The 18,973-nt window shown below is 50.1% G+C and overlaps 1 protein-coding gene across 1 annotated transcript in view; it reads right to left on the bottom strand.

Moving 5' to 3' along the window:
• Positions 1 to 1,519: 1,519 nt before the first annotated feature.
• Positions 1,520 to 18,973, bottom strand: part of LOC139355920 (SH3 domain and tetratricopeptide repeat-containing protein 1-like) — a 45,078-nt gene continuing 27,624 nt past the window's right edge. The window contains exons 6-10 of the mRNA XM_071068626.1: positions 12,300 to 12,397; positions 6,766 to 7,291; positions 6,067 to 6,247; positions 4,741 to 4,890; positions 1,520 to 1,625 (exon numbers count right to left, since the gene is read on the bottom strand). Of these exons, the coding sequence (XP_070924727.1) occupies positions 1,583 to 1,625; positions 4,741 to 4,890; positions 6,067 to 6,247; positions 6,766 to 6,874 (483 nt within the window). The 5' untranslated portion in view covers positions 6,875 to 7,291; positions 12,300 to 12,397 and the 3' untranslated portion in view covers positions 1,520 to 1,582. The remainder of the gene's footprint in view (positions 1,626 to 4,740; positions 4,891 to 6,066; positions 6,248 to 6,765; positions 7,292 to 12,299; positions 12,398 to 18,973) is intronic.

Below are 18,973 nucleotides of genomic sequence, written 5' to 3'. Positions count from 1 at the left end.
CCAGGTGCTCCCGGGCACCCCGGCTCCAGGCAACCCACAGACGTGACATCCGGCTCCTCCTGCGTGTGTCACAATCAGAGCCCCCTACTTTGGGGAGTCAGCTGCACACCTACTGTGTACTGGGCCACGGGGCACAAGGTGCTGGGGCATGCGGCCTGCCTAGGGTTCCCTGTCTCTGGAGGGGGACAGACGACCCTGGCACAGCACCAGGGGATGCCCGGCTTTAAGGTGCCGACTGCTGGAAGGAGAACTGGGATTTTATCAGCCAGAGAGCCGTGTGGTTGATGAGGTTGGGTAGGGCACAAGAGAAAGGGAATGTGCCACTCAGCCTGGCACATACAGGGACCAACGAGATGCCTGGCATGTCTGGAAGGCAGAGGGCACACTGGGAGTCCCTTGTGGTCAGCAGCGGGAACAGGCAGAGGAAACAGAGCTCAGTCAGGCAGGGAGCTCTGCACTGCGTGAGACACCTCGGACCGTGCCCCACAGCTAGATGGGCAAGCCAGTTGGGCAGATCTGCCTGCCTGGACAGGAGACCAGGAAAATCCAGCAGCTGTTTCAGCTCCTGCCCTGCAGACCTGGAGGCTGGGCTCTGGCAAAGTGTGGGTCCTGGCAGGGTGGGGGCTCAGGGGACTTACCCAGAGTGATGCTGAGTGCTAGGGCCATGTAGGCAAACTCCAAGCCGTCCTGGGGCTTCTCCAGTGTGGCCAGGAGTGCCACCAGCTTGTTGCACAGCTGTAGCTGCAGCTCCGCCTTGCAGTTGCCTGTAGTCACTGCCAGGGCCAGGACCCGGTCCTACCACACAGGGAGGTGGGGTCAGGTTTCCTGCAGCACCCACCTTTCCCAGTGCCCTCCTCAGAGCTCAAACATGTGCTTGGAGCTTCCCACGCCCCAGCTACCCCTGCACCTCCACACAGCTCTGTGCTTTGGGATAACACACAGTTCAGACACCCAAGTTGGGGGCTGAAGAGTCACCTGAGGCCCATCCAGCTACACCCGACAGCCTCAGACCAGCCTTTCCCACCTGGGCACCAGGGGGTCTGGCTGGGGGGAGCCAGCACTCCTCTCTGCTCTAAAAACACCGCATTTATCTGTGCCCAGGGCTGAGCCACACCGTGAGCTCAGAGGAAGGGAGAAGCCGTCCCACTTCGGGGTGCAAGCAGACCTGGGCCTCCCACTGACATGCTGTGTGTCCTTTGACATGTCCCTGTGCCTCTCTGAGCCTCAGTTTCCTCATCTGGAAGATGGGGACAGAACTTCCAGCTCATGGTTGCTTGAGATCATCAGGTACAAGGGTAGAGCCATTGTCACATCCAGGCCCCAAACGTTTGTCCCGGGCAGGGGCATGGTCAATATCATTCCCGGTGAGACCACTTGGAAACTAAGCATGTGCATGGGTGGCCCTGCCTCCGGGTGGGAGGCCTCTGCCCTGCCACACCTGTGCCTCAGCCCTCCAGGTGCTCCCCTGAGGCCCACCCACATCAGCCCACAGGCCAGCTCACCCGGTAGAAGGACACGGCTTTCTCCCGCTCCCAGGCCCCATTGAAGAAGATGTTTCCAGCTGCCTCAAACAGTTCCAGCCTCAGGCTGGGGTCGCCTGTGTACAGGACCACATTCTGTGCCACCTGAAAGGAGACAGAAGTTCCCTCAAGACCCACACATGGCGAGGTGGCCACGCCCACCTTTGCCAGCCTCCTTCCTCTCACACACTACAGGTACACCTGAGCATTTTTCAGGCTCTGTGCATTAGGGATGCCCCCACCACTGGCATGAGGACAATGAACTGATGCACCTGAGTGCCAGGAGGTGACTGAGCAGCTGCAGCCCAGGAGCCCGACACCTGTGAATCCTACCACCAGGGCTAGCCCTAGCCCACTCCGCCTGTACTCAAACCAGTCTCCGTGGCCCCCAGATAGCTGGGAGCCCATCCCCTGCCTCCTTTCTGGGTTGCCACATCCCTGCCACATCAACAGTGTTTGTGGGTGGGCCTGGTCCCCTCTTGGCCATGAGCTCTTGATCCCTCTCCTCAGCTCAAGGAGGTATACAGCAGGTGCTCAATCACGAAAGCTTCACCAGGCTGGTGAGCTTCACAATTTGTTCCAGATCACACTGTGTTTGGGAAAGCCGCTGAAAACAGCCACTATGATAGATTCATTTTGTAAGGAGATGTGCCACGTGTCGCTTGGAGCAAGTTCTTCTGTGTGTTAACTGAGTGGTCACATTATTTGAGCATGTGCTGTATACCAGCAGGTGCTGGGCACTGTGAGGGGCTGCGCCGCTGCCCTCAGGGAGAAGATGCTGGCCACTGGGGGAGGATGTGCAGGAACCAGTTGGAGGGAGGGAAAAGGCACACAACAGGTGCTCAGCAGTGGCTTAGGAATGAGTGGATGGATGGATGAATGGATGAGGAGATGTAGACACATGGATGGATGGATGGGTGTGTGGATAGATTAATGCTGGGATGGATGGATGGATGGATGGATAGATGGATGGATGGATGGATGGATGGACGGATGGATGGGTGGATGGACGGACGGATGGGTGGATGGACGGACGGATGGGTGGATGGATGGATGGATGGATGGGTGGGTGGGTGGAATGATGTGTGTATGTCTGCATGTATGTATGGGTGGGTAGATAATGCATGGATGGGTGGAGGGTAGATGATGTATGTGCATATTGATGGCTAGATGGTGGATAGACGAATGTATGGATAAACCAATGGACAGATAGATGAATGGAGGGATGGATTAATAGGTAGAGTAGTGGATGGATGGATGAATGATGGATGGATGGACGAACAGTGAATGGATGGATGGGAGAAAAGATGGATGATGGAAGGATGGATGGATGATGGATGGATGGATGAATGAATGGGTGGATGGATGATGGATGGATGGAAGGATGAACAGGTGGATGGATGGATGATGGAAGCATGGATAGATAATGGAAGCATGGTTGGATGATGGATGGATGGATGAATGGATAAATGGATATGTGGATGGATGATGGATGGATGGAAGGATAAACAGGTGAATGGATGGATGATGGAAGGATGAATAGACGGATGGATGGATGAACAGGTGAATGGATGGATAGACGGGTGAATGGATGGATAAAAGGATGGAAGAATGATGGACGGATGAATGGACAGATGGATGAAAGGACAGATGGATGAATGGACAGATAGACGGATGATGGATGGATGGATGATGGATGGATGGATGGATGGATGATGGATGGATGGAAGGATGAACAGATGAATGGATGGATGATGGAAGGATGGATGGATGAATGGATTGAATGGATAAATGGATAGATGGATGAATGATGGATGGATGGAAGGATGAACAGGAGGTGAGTGTGATGGATGGATGAATGATGGATGGATGAATGGTGGATGGATGGAAGGATGAACAGTTGGACGGATGGAAGGATGAACAGGTGGATGGATGAAAGGATGAACAGGTCGATGGATGTAAGGATGGAAGGATGAACAGGTGAATGGATGGTTGATGGAAGGATGAATGGACGGATGGATGGATCAACAGGTGAATGGATGGATAGATGGGTGAATGGATGGATGATGAATGGATGGATGATAAATGGATGGATGATAAAAGGATGGATGATAAAAGAATGGATGGATGAAGGGACAGATGGATGGATGATGGCTGGATGGATGATGGATGGATGAATGGATAAATGGATGGATGGATGGATGATGGATGGATGGAAGAATGAACAGGTGAATGGATGGATGATGGAAGGATGGATGATGGAAAGATGGATGGATGATGGAAGGATGGATGGATGAATGGACGAACAGGTGGATGGATGGTGGCTGAATGAATGGATGATAAAAGAATGGATGAATGATGGATGGACGGATGGATGGATGGATGGATGGATGGATGATGGATGGATGAATGGAAGAAAGAACAGGTGAATGGAAGGATGAACAGGTGAATGGATGGATGAAAAGGTGAATGGATGGATGCTAGAAGGAAGGACGGATGGATGGATGGAACGATGAGCAGGCGAGTGGATGAATGACGGAAGGATGGATGGATGATAGATGGATGGATGGATGATAGATGAATGGATGGATGGAAGAATGAACAGGTGAATGGATGATGGAAGGATGGAAGAATGGATGGAGGGATGGATGGATAGGTGAATGGACGGATCATGGATGGATGGAAGATGGTTGGATGGATACTGGAAAGATGGATGGAAGGATGGATAGAAGGATGGTCGAACAGGTGAATGGATGGACGAAGAGGTGAACAGAAGAATGATGGATGGATGGATGGATAGAAGGATGAACAGTTGGATGGATGATGGAAAGATAGATGGAAGGATGGATGGATGGACGAACAGGTGAATGGATGGATGAATAGGTGAATGGGTGGATGGACAGGTGAATGGATGGATGATAAAAGGATGGATGGATGATAGATGGATGGAGGGATGGATGATGGATGGATGGATGGATGGATGCTTGGAAAGACGAACAGGTGAATGGATGGATGATGGAAGGATGGAAGGATGGATGGATGGATGGATGGAAGGACCCACAGGTGTATGGGAAGACGACGGAAGAATGGATGGATGGATGGATGGATGATGGATGTATAGATGGAAGGATGAGCAGGTAAATAGATGATGGAAGGATGAATGGATGGGTGGATGGAGAGTCAACACCACAGGGGTCCTCCTGCATCCCTTGCCACTCACCTGGATGTACAGGTCCACCAGCTCGCTCTGCCGCAGGATGTAATAGATCTTCCCTGCTTGCAGCCAGGCATGCGCCTCCTTCTCTTCCTTCTGAAGGTCAATGAAAATCCCCAGACTTCCTTGGTGTAGTCCAGAGTGGATTTGCAGGCCCTGGAATCAGACACAGGTGTCAGAACAAGGGCTCTCATCCTCCTGGAACCAGTCTGCCTCCTCCCGTGGGTCTGGTGACAGATGAATCTGGAATGTGCGGACTGGGAACGGCCGTCTTGTGTGTGCAGTGTTCTGCTCTTCCCAGGCTGCTGGGAGGGCCAGGGTGAACACACATGGCATGGAAAAGATGAAGGACATCCTTCAGAGGGAATCGAGCATCATGCTGCCCTGTGGCAGGAGGAGTGTGCTAGTCCATCTCCCCTGCCTCCCAGACATGGCCTGTGTCTTCTCCAGACGCGCCAGGAGCCGTTAGTGTTCAGAGGCTATCTGGGCCAATGGTTCTCAAGGTGTGCAGGCATCACAGTCACCCGGAGGCCAGTCCTTATAGCTTGCTGGCCCTGCCCACAGAGCTTCCGGCTCCACAGGCCTGGGGCAGGCCCTAGAACTCCCACTTGCCACAAGCTCCTAGGTGACATGGATGCTGTTCTATTGGTCCAGGGACTACACTTTGAGAAGCATGGCTCTAGCACACTGGCCCATTTTCCTTCTGTGAACCTGAGACCAAGACTGGAGGCAGTCTCCCTGGTCCCCATGGAATCTGGCTCCTTCCCTGCCCTCTCAGTAAGTCCGACACTCGAGGGGGTGTGACTGCAGCAATGTCACTGGGCCCTGTGGGTGTGGTGGCCAGGGCCATGGTTACCCCACCAGGTCAGGATGCTTGGGGGAAGCCGAGTAGGCCACATATGGGACGTGAGACCTTGAAACCCTGTCCCAGGGAAGCAGGTGACACAACTGGCTCTGTCTTCTGTGGGAGAGAAGCCACAGGTGGCTGCTGTGGTCACATTTAAGGGGACAGATGAAGGCCAGGAGTGAAGATTCGGGGCAGGCAGAGGTCAGAGGACAAAAGCCACCATAGTAGGAAGAACAGCCCAGAGTGCACGTACTGCCTCTGCTGGGGTTGTGATGACCTTTGACCCAACAAGGGACGCTCAAGCTGGGACTCACAGGCCAGCAGCAGCCCTGGGACGACCCCAGGCCCACCAGCTCAAAACATCTGATGCCAAGGAACCAAATGATCAAAAGGAGAGGGGTTGCTGGTGTCCTGGGCCAGCTTCCCTTTGCCCCCCTCCCTGCCCTGCCCGCCCCCACCTCCACCACTGCAAAGCCAGCCCTTACCGCTTGGTGCCCAGGGACAGGTAGAGTTGACTGATGGTCTCCAGGAGCTGCCCCTCCAGCACCTTGCCGGCCACCTTGCGGGCCAGGGAGAGCTGGAGCTCATGGTAGATGACACACTGGGCCTCGCTGGGCATGACGGTGCTGTAGAAGTAGCACAGCCGGTGGACGGCCCGCAACTGGCCTGGGCAGAAGACAAAATGGAAGACGTTAGTCTCCCAGCATCGAAGCGAGGCTGGCTGGGCTCGGAGGCCCCTGCGCCGTGCTTGCCTCTTTCACACCTCTGTGAGCCTGGGCCCCATAGGCGGGGAGACTGAGCGCAGACAGGCCATGCACCCGTGCCAGGGCAGACGCCGAGCACACAGTCACATGGGCACACCTTGGTGCAGAGGCTCACGGTAGAGGCCGGCCTTCTTTACAACTCCCAGGGCCGAGGTCCTGGCCAGGCTCGGCCCCTGCACCAGGCCATCTATTTCTGCTTCACAAAGCCCCTCAGGCCAGGACCAGGGCTGCCTTCAGCCTGAGCTGATGAGGCCAGGGGCACAAGTAGCCCCTGTCGCCGATGGAACCCTGAGAGAGCAAAGCCAAGCGTCATGTCTGCCACACACGGCATCATGTTGGGGGAATGGGGTTCAAAGCCGGCCCCTGGCGTTCCCACACATGCTTCTCTCATGCAACCAGGCTCCCAAGCCACATGCTCACTGGCCTCTCCCAAAGCCAGGGCGCTGGGAACTGTGGAAAGCTTCTGATTTTCGAGTGCCAGAAACATTCTGGAGATTAACACAGGAAACCAGGTACGCCGAATGGACATCTGTTACACACGCCACCCAACAACAGCTGAATACACAGTCCTCTCGAGCACCCAGGGGACATTCCCCATGACAGACCATGTGCCAGGCCACAAAATGAGCCACAGTGAATGGAGAAGGACTGAGACCAAAGCGGAGGTGTTCTTCAGCTGTACTGGCACGAAACTGGAAATCAACAGTGAAGGAAATGTGAGAAATTGAAAAATATGTGGAAATTACACACTCCTAAACAACCAGTGAGTTCAAGAGACCATCAGGGAAACTGAAAACTAATTTGAGAAGAATGCAAACAAATGCACAGCCCGGGCCAGCGCAGTGGTTCACGCCTGTCATCCCAGCACTATGGGAGGCCGAGGTGGGAGGATCGCTTGAATCCAGGAGTTTGAGATCAGCCTGGGAAACATGGTGAAATCCCGTCTCTATAAAAAAATAAAATATAAAAATTAGCCGGGTGCGGTGGTGCACGTCTGTAATCCTAGCTACTTGGGAGGCTGAGGCATGAGAATGGCTTGTACCTGGGTAGAAGTTGCAGTGAGCCAAGATTGCACCACTGCATCCCACCCTGGGCATTAGAGCAAAATTCTGCCTTTAAAAAAAAAAAAAATAGCACAGTGTATCAAAAATTCCAAGATGCAGCTAAGGCAGTGCTGAAAGGGAAATTTATAATTGTAAATGTCTACATTCAAAGAAAGAAGAAAAATCTCAAATCAAAAACCTAACCTTCCACCTTGAGAAACTAGAAAAAGAATGAACTAAACCCAAAGCAAATAAAAGGAAGAAAATAATAAACATGAAAGTGGAAATGGGAAGTAAAAATACAGAGAATGGAAAAACAAAAGAGATAATCAACAGAACCAAAAGTGAGTTTGCTGAAAATAATAACAAAATTAACAAATCTTTCACCAGATTGACCAAGAAAAGAAAGATGGGACACAAATGACTAAAATCAGAGACTGAGCACCATGGCTGACGCCTGTCATCCCAGCGCTTTGTGAGGCCGAGGTGGAAGGATCGCTGAGGCCAGCATTCAAGACCAGCCTGGGGGAACATGATGAGACCCCATCTCTAATAAAAAGAAATAAATAAAAAATTAAAAACCCAAGTTTCTAAAATCAGAAATGAAAGAGGAAACATTATTGCCGACCTGACAGAAATAAAAGGATTCCATGAAAACACTACGAACAATTGTACACCAACAAATCAGACCATCTAGACACAACAGCCAAGCTCCTAGAAGGACACAAACTACCAAAAGTGACTCAAAAATGACCCCGAGTAAGCATGTGGGGTAGCAGCCCCGCCCTCGGTCTCCTCGACCGTTCAGCGCGGGGTGGGGAGACAGGAAAGCATGATCCCCGTTCCCTGGCCTGCATTTCCAAGTCTGAATCCCCCAGCACCCCGGGGAGGGCCTCCTAGGAGGAGGTGCCACAGGCTATTGTGCCAGGAGCCACCGGAGGCTGCAGTGGGGGCTGGGGCGCTGGGTTCCTGGAGGGTCTCCTTCCAGTCAGAGAATGCCCCTGGGGAAGAAGCCTGGGTCTGAACCGGGGCCCCTTCACACGGTCCTTTCCAAAATCTCATCCCTCCTAGGGCCAGGAGTGGGTGCCAGGCCGGTGCTGGGAAATGGGCAGATTTGGCCACAGCCCCTGGGACTCTGGTCCAGGCCACAGGAGGCATCTCTGAGTGGTCTCACTATGCCATGACAAACCGCTGCAAGGCAGAGGGGACCCACAACAGTATCCCTTGTCTCGGCCATTTCCCTGGACTCAACTTCCTCATCTATCCTCTGCGGCCTAGATTTCAGACAGCCCTGCCCACCTACTGTCTGTTCACTGCTCAGTCTGCAGTGACTGTTCAATAGCACTCCATGGCTCCCCAGTGCTCTTGGGGAAAAGGCCAAGCCACAGCCTGAGGCCCCAGGCCCTGCTTAGCTCTCCAGAAGAGCTTCTCACCATCCAGCACCCAAACCACCCACTCCTAACTCTGCACCTCCCTGCATAAGCCCTGCTCACTCACCCCCGCTCACACCCCACTTATCCCCGCTCACACTTCCGCTCACTCACCCCAATCACACCTCCGCTCACTCACCCCCACTCAGTCATCCCCGCTCACGCTCCCACTCACCCCATCACACCTCCGCTCACTCACCCCCACTCACTCATCTCCATTCACACTCCCGCTTACTCACCCCCACTCACACCACCACACCCCACTCATCCCCGCTCACACTCCTGCTCACTCACCCCCATCACACCTCTGCTCACTCACCCCCACTCACTCATCCCTGCTCACTCACCCCCATCACACCTCCGCTCACTCACTACCACTCACTCATCCCCGCTCTCTCTCCCGTTCACTCACCCCCACTCACCCACCCCCACTCAATCACCCCCGCTCACACCCCCTTCATCCCCGCTCACTCACCCCCACTCGCTCACCCCTGCTCACACCCCACTCATCCCCGCTCACACTCCTGCTCACTCACCCCCATCACACCTCTGCTCACTCACCCCCACTCACTCATCCCTGCTCACTCACCCCCATCACACCTCCGCTCACTCACTACCACTCACTCATCCCCGCTCTCTCTCCCGTTCACTCACCCCCACTCACCCACCCCCACTCAATCACCCCCGCTCACACCCCCTTCATCCCCGCTCACTCACCCCCACTCGCTCACCCCTGCTCACACCCCATTCATACCCGCTCACACTCCCACTCACTCACCCCCATCACACCTCCGCTCCCTCACCCCCACTCACTCACCACCACTCACCCACACTCGCTCATCCCTGGTCCTTCACACAGGCTACACCACCAGCCCCTCCCCCACCACCTATTACTTGGACTAAATCCTCTCAACCCTCTGGTCCCAGACTAAAGAGTCTTCCCTAACCCGGGGCCAAGTGCTGCCCCGCCATCACGCCACTCACCCTTTTGTGGCTTCTCTGGCCTAAAGCTCACATTCCCACGCTCAGTCCCTGCCACCCGAGGACCCCACAAGCCCCATTTGTGGGTGGGGCCTGGCACACACTGCACAACGAGCTGCTTTTGCATGAACTGCTCTGCGGCTTTGGGCAATCACCCGCCCCGTGTCCTCTGTGAAGTGGGATGACAGGTGCGCAGGCTGCCAACATACCAAGCAGATAACACGGGCACAAGAACCGGCGTTCAGGGCCTGGCTCATGGAGGGGCCCCAAGTCCCAGCTCAGCAGAGCCTGCCTTCATCCCAGGGTTATGGCTAGGGATTCCCAGCACGCAGGACTTTCCGTGCTCAAGGCAGCATGGTCCCTGGGCAAACTGGGAAGAGCTGGCTGCCCCAGTAGGGCAGACGGCCTGGCCCTGTGTGGGAACCGCCTGTCTCCAGGGCGCTTGCCAACATCTGCTGCTGGCCATGACTCAGCACTTTCAATGGTGGAAAAACCACCACTTGTTTCTGAATCACAAACCCCAGGTGTGCTCTGACCCGAGTGGCCCCGGAAGGCGCACAGGAGGAACCGGGGCACTCACTCTCCACATGGCCCATCCCCACAGTGACCAGAAGGGCCCACTCATAGTAGCCCTTGCCCTGCTGGGCCGGACCCTGGTGGGTGCAGAGGTGGCCCAGCTGCAGGAGCACGTGGTGAAGTCCCGGCCACACTCCCTGCAGGACAGCCTCGATAACAGCCGCACGGCCTCCAGGAGGTAGTGATGGGCCATGCTGCTGGCACCCGCGTGCAGGCACAGGGTCCCGAAGTTGGCCAGCACCACTGCCTGGTTCCTCCGCTGGCCCAGGTCCTGAGCTGCCCGCAGGGTGTGGTAGTAGCCCTAGGCTGCCTGTCTCGTCTGGCCCAGCAGGGCAAGGGCTACTATGCCTTCAGAGCCACGTCTCTCTCTTGTCATCTAACCCATTTAAACTCTCCTTTCAAACTCTATGCCAGACCTAACCACTTCTCACCTTTCTCATCATTTCCAACCAGGTCCAGCCCTCATCATAGCGCTCTGGGTTACTGCAAAAGCCTCCAAAATCGCCAGGCACAGTGGCTCATGCTTGTAATCCCAGTACTTTGGTAGGCCAAGGTGGGTGGATCATCAGAGGTCAGGAGTTCAAGACCAGCCTGGCCAACATGGTGAAACCCCTTTACTAAAAATACAAAAAATTAGCCAAGCATGGTGGTGGGTGCCTGTAATCCCAGCTATTCAGGAGGCTGAAACAGGAGAATCACTTGAACTCAGAAGGCAGAGGTTACAGTGAGCCAATATCGTGCCATTGCACTCCAGGCTGGGTGACAAGAGCGAAACTCCATCTCAGAAGGTTAAAAAAAGAAAAAAAAAAAGCCTCCCAACCCACGTCTCTCCTTCCACCTTTCACCCTGCCCTGCATTCTACCTTCCACTCTCAAACATTTCAGAAAAAAAAAAATTATATCCACAGAGAGAGAAAGAGAAAGTACAAATGGGGTGAAATGTTTGGGGAATCTGAGGGAAGAGTATATGGGAATTCTCTGTACTATTTTTGCAACTTTTCCATAAGTCTGGAGTATGTTGAATTCAAGAGTTAAACAAAGAAAAAACAAAAACAAAAACAAAAATAAAACACTGTCTCCCTTTGTGAACCCATCCTGTCTTTCCCCTGGCAACTGAAGGACGCTCTCAACTAACACATCTATTTTTTCATGAACACTAAAAGAACCCTTGCCTAGTTTTGACTTTCTGTGCTTGGCAGTAGAAGTGTGTGTGTGTGTATTTCATATATATGTGTGTGTGTGTATATATGTGTGTGGTGTGTGTGTATATATAGAGAGGGAGAAATACATATGTGTTTATATATATAGAGTATATTTACATTGGTAATGTATATAAATATAAATATATGTGTGTGTGTAGATATATATAATACATACCCCATAGCCTGTCCTTAACCGGCTTTAAACTTAGTTGGAAAAACACATACATAAGCAGAGAATTTCAAAACAGTATGATGAATATTTTGATCGTTGGATGTGTTGCTATGGAACACGCTGCTAAGACACAAAACCTCCTAGATGGGGCAATGAATGAATGAAGTTTTGCACCTATAGGCACCCCCTCTGATATCACCTCAAACGTTTATAGTTATATGCATTTGCTGCCCCCAGGACCTCTGTTTCATAAGGGTTAGTCCTAGAGCCCAGCGAGTTCCTACTACAGCTGGCACACATATGCCATTCAAGAAACAGTGGCTGAGTGAATGACGAGTTAAGAACCATTTGTCAGCCAGTGCTCAGTAACATAACATGCACTGGTATGCAAATTATATTTTTGTTGAAAACAAGGGCAGGTTATCTTTCCAGAGAAAGCAAACCTCAAAAGCTTCTTTACCCTAGTAAAGCGCGTTCTAAGAAGCTCCCCTTATATAAAAGAAAACCTCCTCATTCGTTATCAATGGCACGTAAACCTAATAAGCCTTCACCTCTGATGACATCTCTTCCATCCCCAGGGCTAGATGAAGGAGGTTCCGGAAACCCTGGTAGTTGTGAAGGTGGCTCCCAGCTCTGACAGTCTTGAACCCTGTGGGCGCAGGGGTCACACAGCAGAAGAACAATAGAGGGAAGCATCATCAGGCTTCGAATATGTTTGAACCAGAGATGGCAAATAGGCTGCAGCCAACTGAAAACACCAGAGATTCATGGTGGCCACCTGAGGGGTTGTGCTCTTAAAAAACAAAAATTAAAATTAAAAATTAAAAAATTAAAAAAGGAAAGGGTCAAGAATCCATCAGGTCTGACTGAGATGTGTATCAGTGACTAACACCCCGTATGGTAAAAGTACTCCGGTGCGCTTTGGGTACTCACAGCTGCAGCAGTATTCAAAGGCGTGTGCTTCCCTAAGACTAAGCCACGGGAATACCCCCCCAGCAACAATGCCAGGAGAAACGTCTAACATGGATTTGGCTAGAAATACAGTTGTCTTTAACAAATTAACACTGAATACATCCTGACTTATTAGAGCCTGTGAGAATGACATTCTCAATGATAACAGTTATCACTACAATCTCCAAACATCTGTGATCCTACAAGGAGGAACTGTGACAGCGCAGGCCACGTGTCCAGACTGCTTCCCAGACTGCCTGTTACAGAATAAAAGAAATGAAATCACCCCTAAGAATGTCTTCACTCACATTTAGCCCGTTGTTCCTTTGTGTGCATCTCTGTGCTAAAATGGCCATTCTTCCCCACAGCCTGAAGTCATACGCTAAAATAAATGAGACTCACATGAAGCCAGAAATGTGCAGATGCCAAGGAAACCAACACAAACGAAATGGGCTGGAGAGTGTGGCCAGGAGGATGGTACTTCCCAGGAAGCAATTACTTCATCTCTGCCCATGAAGCAGGCAGCTGTCACTGTCCCCCAGGCCCACCCCAGCCACTTGAAGTAGGTTCTAACCAAACTACCTCCAACAATCAACGTAAATACACCACACAATTGGCTTCTGAAGGGACACCTTGCAACCAACAAGAAACTGTAAGCACAACTTTGACAAACTGTGCAACTAAAATCCTTGGAAAGGGATCAACACTGCCACATTTTGACTCAAATACTGTTTCGTGGTAGCACTGCAATAATTCACTGAAACAAAAGAATGAATGAGGAATATGTTTATATAGGAATCAGAGGAAGCTTGACTAATCATTTAAAGAAATAGGTCAAGAAACTGCTAGGTTCAGATGCTACCGTGAGACACTGTCAGGGCCTTAGGCAAATTCACTTCTCTTGGTCCTGTTTCTAGGTTCATCAAAAACCAGCTTTGGACTAGGGAATCTGTTGCTTTCCAATGCCTTCCTTCTGCGATTCCAGCCCAGATTTTAGGACTGCTCTCCCACTTGGTATATGAAAGCATTTTCTATGTGTAATAGCAAGAGTACATTTCTGTGTTGAATGCGGTTTGGGACCTACTCTATGAGGCAGAATATCATCAGGTAATGTTAAGCATGACGACAAGGCGTACTCTAGATAAGGATAACACATAAGACGTGGCCATACACCTGTGCGTGCCTGGCAGGGAGATGGGGAAGTCTCATTTAATGAAGCCGGGGTGCCTGTTGCACCTTAACATCCTCAGTCCACATCAAGTTCACAACGTTCTTCTGACATCCAACCACAGGTATCACATACTTTTCCACACTTTCCACTCAAGATTAAAATATGCAGAGCACCGTGATAAAGACGCCTCCATCCCCAGCATGTGGGCTCTCATTCTGTAGAATTACATACTTTCGGGGCAAAATGGTGACCATGTTGTAGCGGCAAGCAAGACTGGGCTCCGTGGGGACAGCAGGCCCTGCAGCAGCCACCACTCCTGTCGCCACAGTCTGATGCAGCTGCAGAGAAGCTGTGGCTGAGGCCATTCACTTTGTGAGAGAACCGCACAGGAGGGAAAAGCTAGGGAAGGTAGGGAACAGGGCAATGTCAGGCTTCTGAGCCCAAGCCAAGCCATCGCATCCCCTGTGACTTGCACGTATATGCCCAGATGGCCTGAAGTAACTGATGAATCACACAAGAAGTGCAAATGCCCTGTCCCACCTTAACTGATGACATTCCACCACAAAAGAAGTGAAAATGGCCGGTTCTTGCCTTAAGTGATGATATTATCTTGTGAAATTCCTTTTCCTGGCTCATCCTGGCTCAAAAAGCTCCCACACTGAGCACCTTGTGACCCCCACTCCTGCCCAGAGAACAACCCCCTTTGACTGTAATTTTTTTTACCTACCCAAATCCTATAAAACGGCCCCACCCTTATCTCCCTTCGATGACTCTTTTTCGGACTCAGCCCGCCTGCACCCAGGTGATTAAAATGCTTTATTGCTCACACAAAGCCTGTTTGGTGGTCTCTTCACAGGGACGCGCATGACACGCAGGTGCAGAGCCAGGGAAGGATCTGTGATGAGAACAGAAAGGAATGTGCCTCCCTGTACACACGCTCGGATTTTATGACAATGTGCGCAGGAGGCTGAACTGGATGCCTGAGAACATTCCTCCAAGTTCTTTTGCTGATTTTCTAAATATTGGTGTAAAATCTGAACTCAGACAAAATTTTTTTAAATCACTTAACATCTTTGTCTGGTGCTCAGCATCATGTCTACATGATCATCTAGAAAACCAACTTCAGTTCTAAGGCTCACATCCTCCTATAAAGTCCTAGGGATTTCACAAGGGAATGCACCTCTCATTCACATCAAGAACACACACAACTACCATTAAAGAAACGCTTAATTTGCTTACACAATTTTTTAAACACCCAGATTTGAAATACAATAGAGAAGACAACTTTTTGATAGCTCTGCTTTCCAAATGCGAACTGCCCATGAAGAAAATAACCTGCCGTGATTTCTAACCAGTCAACCACCTGTCTTCCCTGGCTACAGTAGGAGCAATCTTTCTGAGCTCAGGATGAAAAAGAACCCAGCTGGTTAGGGGACAGAAAATCATCACTTCTCAGGGGGCTTCCCAGGTCCCAAATCCCCATGTGATACATGGAAGTAAAAAACTATCAATGACCAAGCATCTGAACGCTTATCCCACCTCGCCATCTGCTTCTCCTGCCATGCAAATTTAAAATTAATAAGCCTGCTATTAGAGAACAGAGTTGGTGCTGCATCTGTCTTTCTAAAATTATGGATAATTACCAGCCCACAATGGCTTCTAATCAGATTTGAGTGGTCCCTTAGACAGAAAGCTAAAGTGCCTCAGCTCTAAACTGAGAAGAAAACAGAAACTGAAATGCTCTAGATTTGATTTTTTCCCCCTTGTTCTAAAGTTGCTGTTCCCGAATCTCCTTCTACTGTCTTGTTCATAAAATGTATGAGAAACAGGGAAATTTAAAGACATGATAGAAATGGCCACTTTTTCTAGGTACAAACTTTGTGAACATGATTTTCAGCTGCTGGGCTTTTTCTCCACAAACTGTGAGCCTGGAGTACATTTTCTCCCTCGTGGTTACACATTCAGAGTCAGGGAAAGTGGCTTTAGCAGTAAAGAGGGGAGTGCAGTGAGAAGTGACCGGGCACTGAGAAGGGCAGACAGGGACTCTACCTCGGTGGCCTGCAGCACTCCTGGGCCTCGACCTTTAATTTTCTATCTGTACAAGGGATCTAAAGGCCCGTGATTCTAGAACACGACAGCTCTTCACACATACATACGCAAACATCACATGCCTATGTGAAAGCTGTGACACTTGGCTGATTTCCTGAAGAAGTTGTCTTGTATCATTTCTACTGAAGTACTCCGCCTCCTTCCAGACAAGTATCAGAGGATGATGGCCTATCCCACAGCAATGTGTGTAACCTCTCCTGCTTAGGATCCCTGTTCACATAGCATTTTCCAAAAGCATTTGGTGTGAAGTGACAGAAGAAAGAAGAAGAAGGTTCTTTCAGCCCATTCATTCATTCATTCATTCATTCAAAAAATATTGACTAACTATCTATGTGCCAGGAACTGGTGATATAACAGGGAACATATATTTTTGTAGGTAGAGACAGACAACCAGAAAGTATGTTAAAGAGTGATCAATGCTGTAGAGGAAAATACACCAGGAAACAGGAAAGAAGAATACCCGTAGCCACCCTACACTGGGGTGACGCTAGCGTTACAAAATGGAAACAGTGGCCGGGCGCGGTGGCTCACACCTGTAATCTCAGCTCTTTGGGAGACTGAGGCAGGCAGATCACCCGAGTTCAGGAGTTCAAGATCGGCCTGACCAATACGGCGAAACTCTGTCTCTACTGAAAACATAAAAATTAGCTGGACGTGGTGGCACACACCTGTAATCCCAGTTACTCAGGAAGCTGAGGCACAAGAATCACTTGAACCTGGGAGGCAGAGGTTGGAGTGAGCCGAGATCACGCCACTGCACTCCAGCCTGGGTGACAGAGCAAGACTCTGTCTCAAAAAAAAAGTAATAATAAAAATAAAATGTAAACAGAGAATAAGATACCAAAAGAAAGTACATGAACGATTAATTGTAACAAAACCCTTTGTAAGTTGATACTTTCCTTCCTGGATCCTTGTCCCTTACAAATGGAAAAAAAAGGGCGGGTAGGGGGTAACATCAAAATGATGGTGATGTTTTAAGATGACTTCAGGTTTCAGATGTCTGACAGCCATACTCATGTACTTCAAGGAAAAATCTCTAGCTCTGTAAGCCATCTGGGCAATGGTTTAATGTCTTTTTTTTTTTTTTTTTCCAGAGAGTTTTTAAAATACAGGAAAATGTGTGTGTTTATTTGGCTGCTCTGTCCCTGCACACGTGCAAACTGTGCTAACAGGTTTTTCCATGTTTTGCTGAATTTACCAGCTTGCCATAAACAGGCTTCCGTGTCTTAATTGTCTATAAATAGCACAAACACCCAAAAATGCAAATTAAGACAAGCTGACCCTTCAACTGCTGCTGCCATGACAGCGAGCGACAATTGGCCAAATCAATACGTGGAGACTGAAGCTGTCCGGCAGACAGCACAGGGTCCACTGCTTTTCCCATAGCATTTAAAGAAACAAGCAGAAACGGCTCTCCACACAGGACAGACACGTCCTTTGTTCTTTGAATAAATGCTGCCAATGCCCAAAATACTTTCTCCATCACATTATCTATATGGAATTCAAGTTCCTTCCAATACCATGAGTAACGCCAGTTATAGACTGTGTTTAGCCATAGTGACCCATTAGCATTCTTGTTCCTGTAAAATGTTGAAATAATAACATTGAGTGTGCACTCATGAGGTGCCAGGGTCTGGGTTTGATCTCGTTTAGTTGTCATTGAAATCCTGTAAGATCAGTACCATATTCTCTTATTTTTCATAGATGAGGAAACTGAGGCACAGAAAGGCTAAGTAAGTTGTCCATGGTCACAGGTTATTTAGGAACTTTTCTCCAAACTTTCAAAAGTTAACTACTGCCACTATTACAAATGGCTGTTTGTTTGTTTGTTTGTTTGTTTTTGAGACAGGGTCTTGCTCTGACCAGGCTGGAGTGCAGTGGCGTGATGATGTTTCACTGCAGCCTCGACTTCCCGGGCTCAAGTGATTCTCACACCTCAGCCTCTCCAGTAGCTGGGATTACAGGCATGAGCCACCACACCTGGCTAATTTTTTAATTTTCATTTTTTGTAGAGATGGGGTTTCACCATGTTGCCCAGACTGGTTCCAAACTCTGGGCTCAAGAGATCCTCCCAGGTCGGCCTCCCAAAGTGCTGGGATTATAGGTGTAAGACACTGTGCACACCCCTACAAATGTGACTTGTACAAAGTCAGAGCAGTGAGCAGGAAGAGAACAGAGACTTCAGCGAGTCTCCTGGCTGTTGCAACACCATATCCCTCCTCCATACCATAATGTGTCTGCACCCACCAAGCTCCTAGATGTTGAAGGCAGGCCAGCTCAGAGACGAAACAGCAGTCAAGAAAGAGAAGATGCAGACATGCGTCCTGATTTCAGCTCGATCGTGCATCTCTCCCCTGCAGCTGCACAGGCAGTAACCAGGGGCCATGAGTCTGAAGCAGTGTGTTTGGTTCCCGGCAGGTAATCTTTTGGGAGACCATCCCATACAATTAGTGTTACACTTCTCAAAACGGAAGTGTGACTTCTTACCCCTCTCAACTGACAGCTAAACCAGTGCTTCTCCCTGGGCTCACTAAAGATGACCTTTACCCAAAACCAGGCTGCAATGACCCTGTAGATGTTGACTAACAATTTCAAAATTCCCATATTCTTTGTCCACTCTTAAGGAAGATGAACTGAAGCCAGGGGTCTCCAAGTCAGAACTAACAGAGGCCTTAAACATCAGATGGCCCATCCCCTTCTTTGACAACTGGGGGATCTAAAGCTGAGCTTATGGAAGAAAACAGCCTGTTTAGTAACAAAGCAAAAACCAAAGCCTAGTCACTTAACCTCTGGTCTAGAACTCCTGCAACAACCCAACGCCCATACAGGATGAGTCTCCCTAACCAGAGACTCCGAAATCCACAACTTTTTTTCAGTGCCGACGTGACGCTCAACGAAATGTTCATTGGAGCAGCTCAGATTCTGGATTTTTGAATTCAGGATGCTCAACCAGCATGTATAATACAAATATTCAAAAATCCAAAAATGTAAAAA

The sequence above is a fragment of the Macaca nemestrina genome, chromosome 8, assembly GCF_043159975.1.
Source record: "Macaca nemestrina isolate mMacNem1 chromosome 8, mMacNem.hap1, whole genome shotgun sequence".
Lineage (NCBI taxonomy): Eukaryota > Metazoa > Chordata > Mammalia > Primates > Cercopithecidae > Macaca > Macaca nemestrina.
Note: the sequence above shows the minus strand (reverse complement) of the source record. Positions and strands in the feature narration are given on the sequence as shown.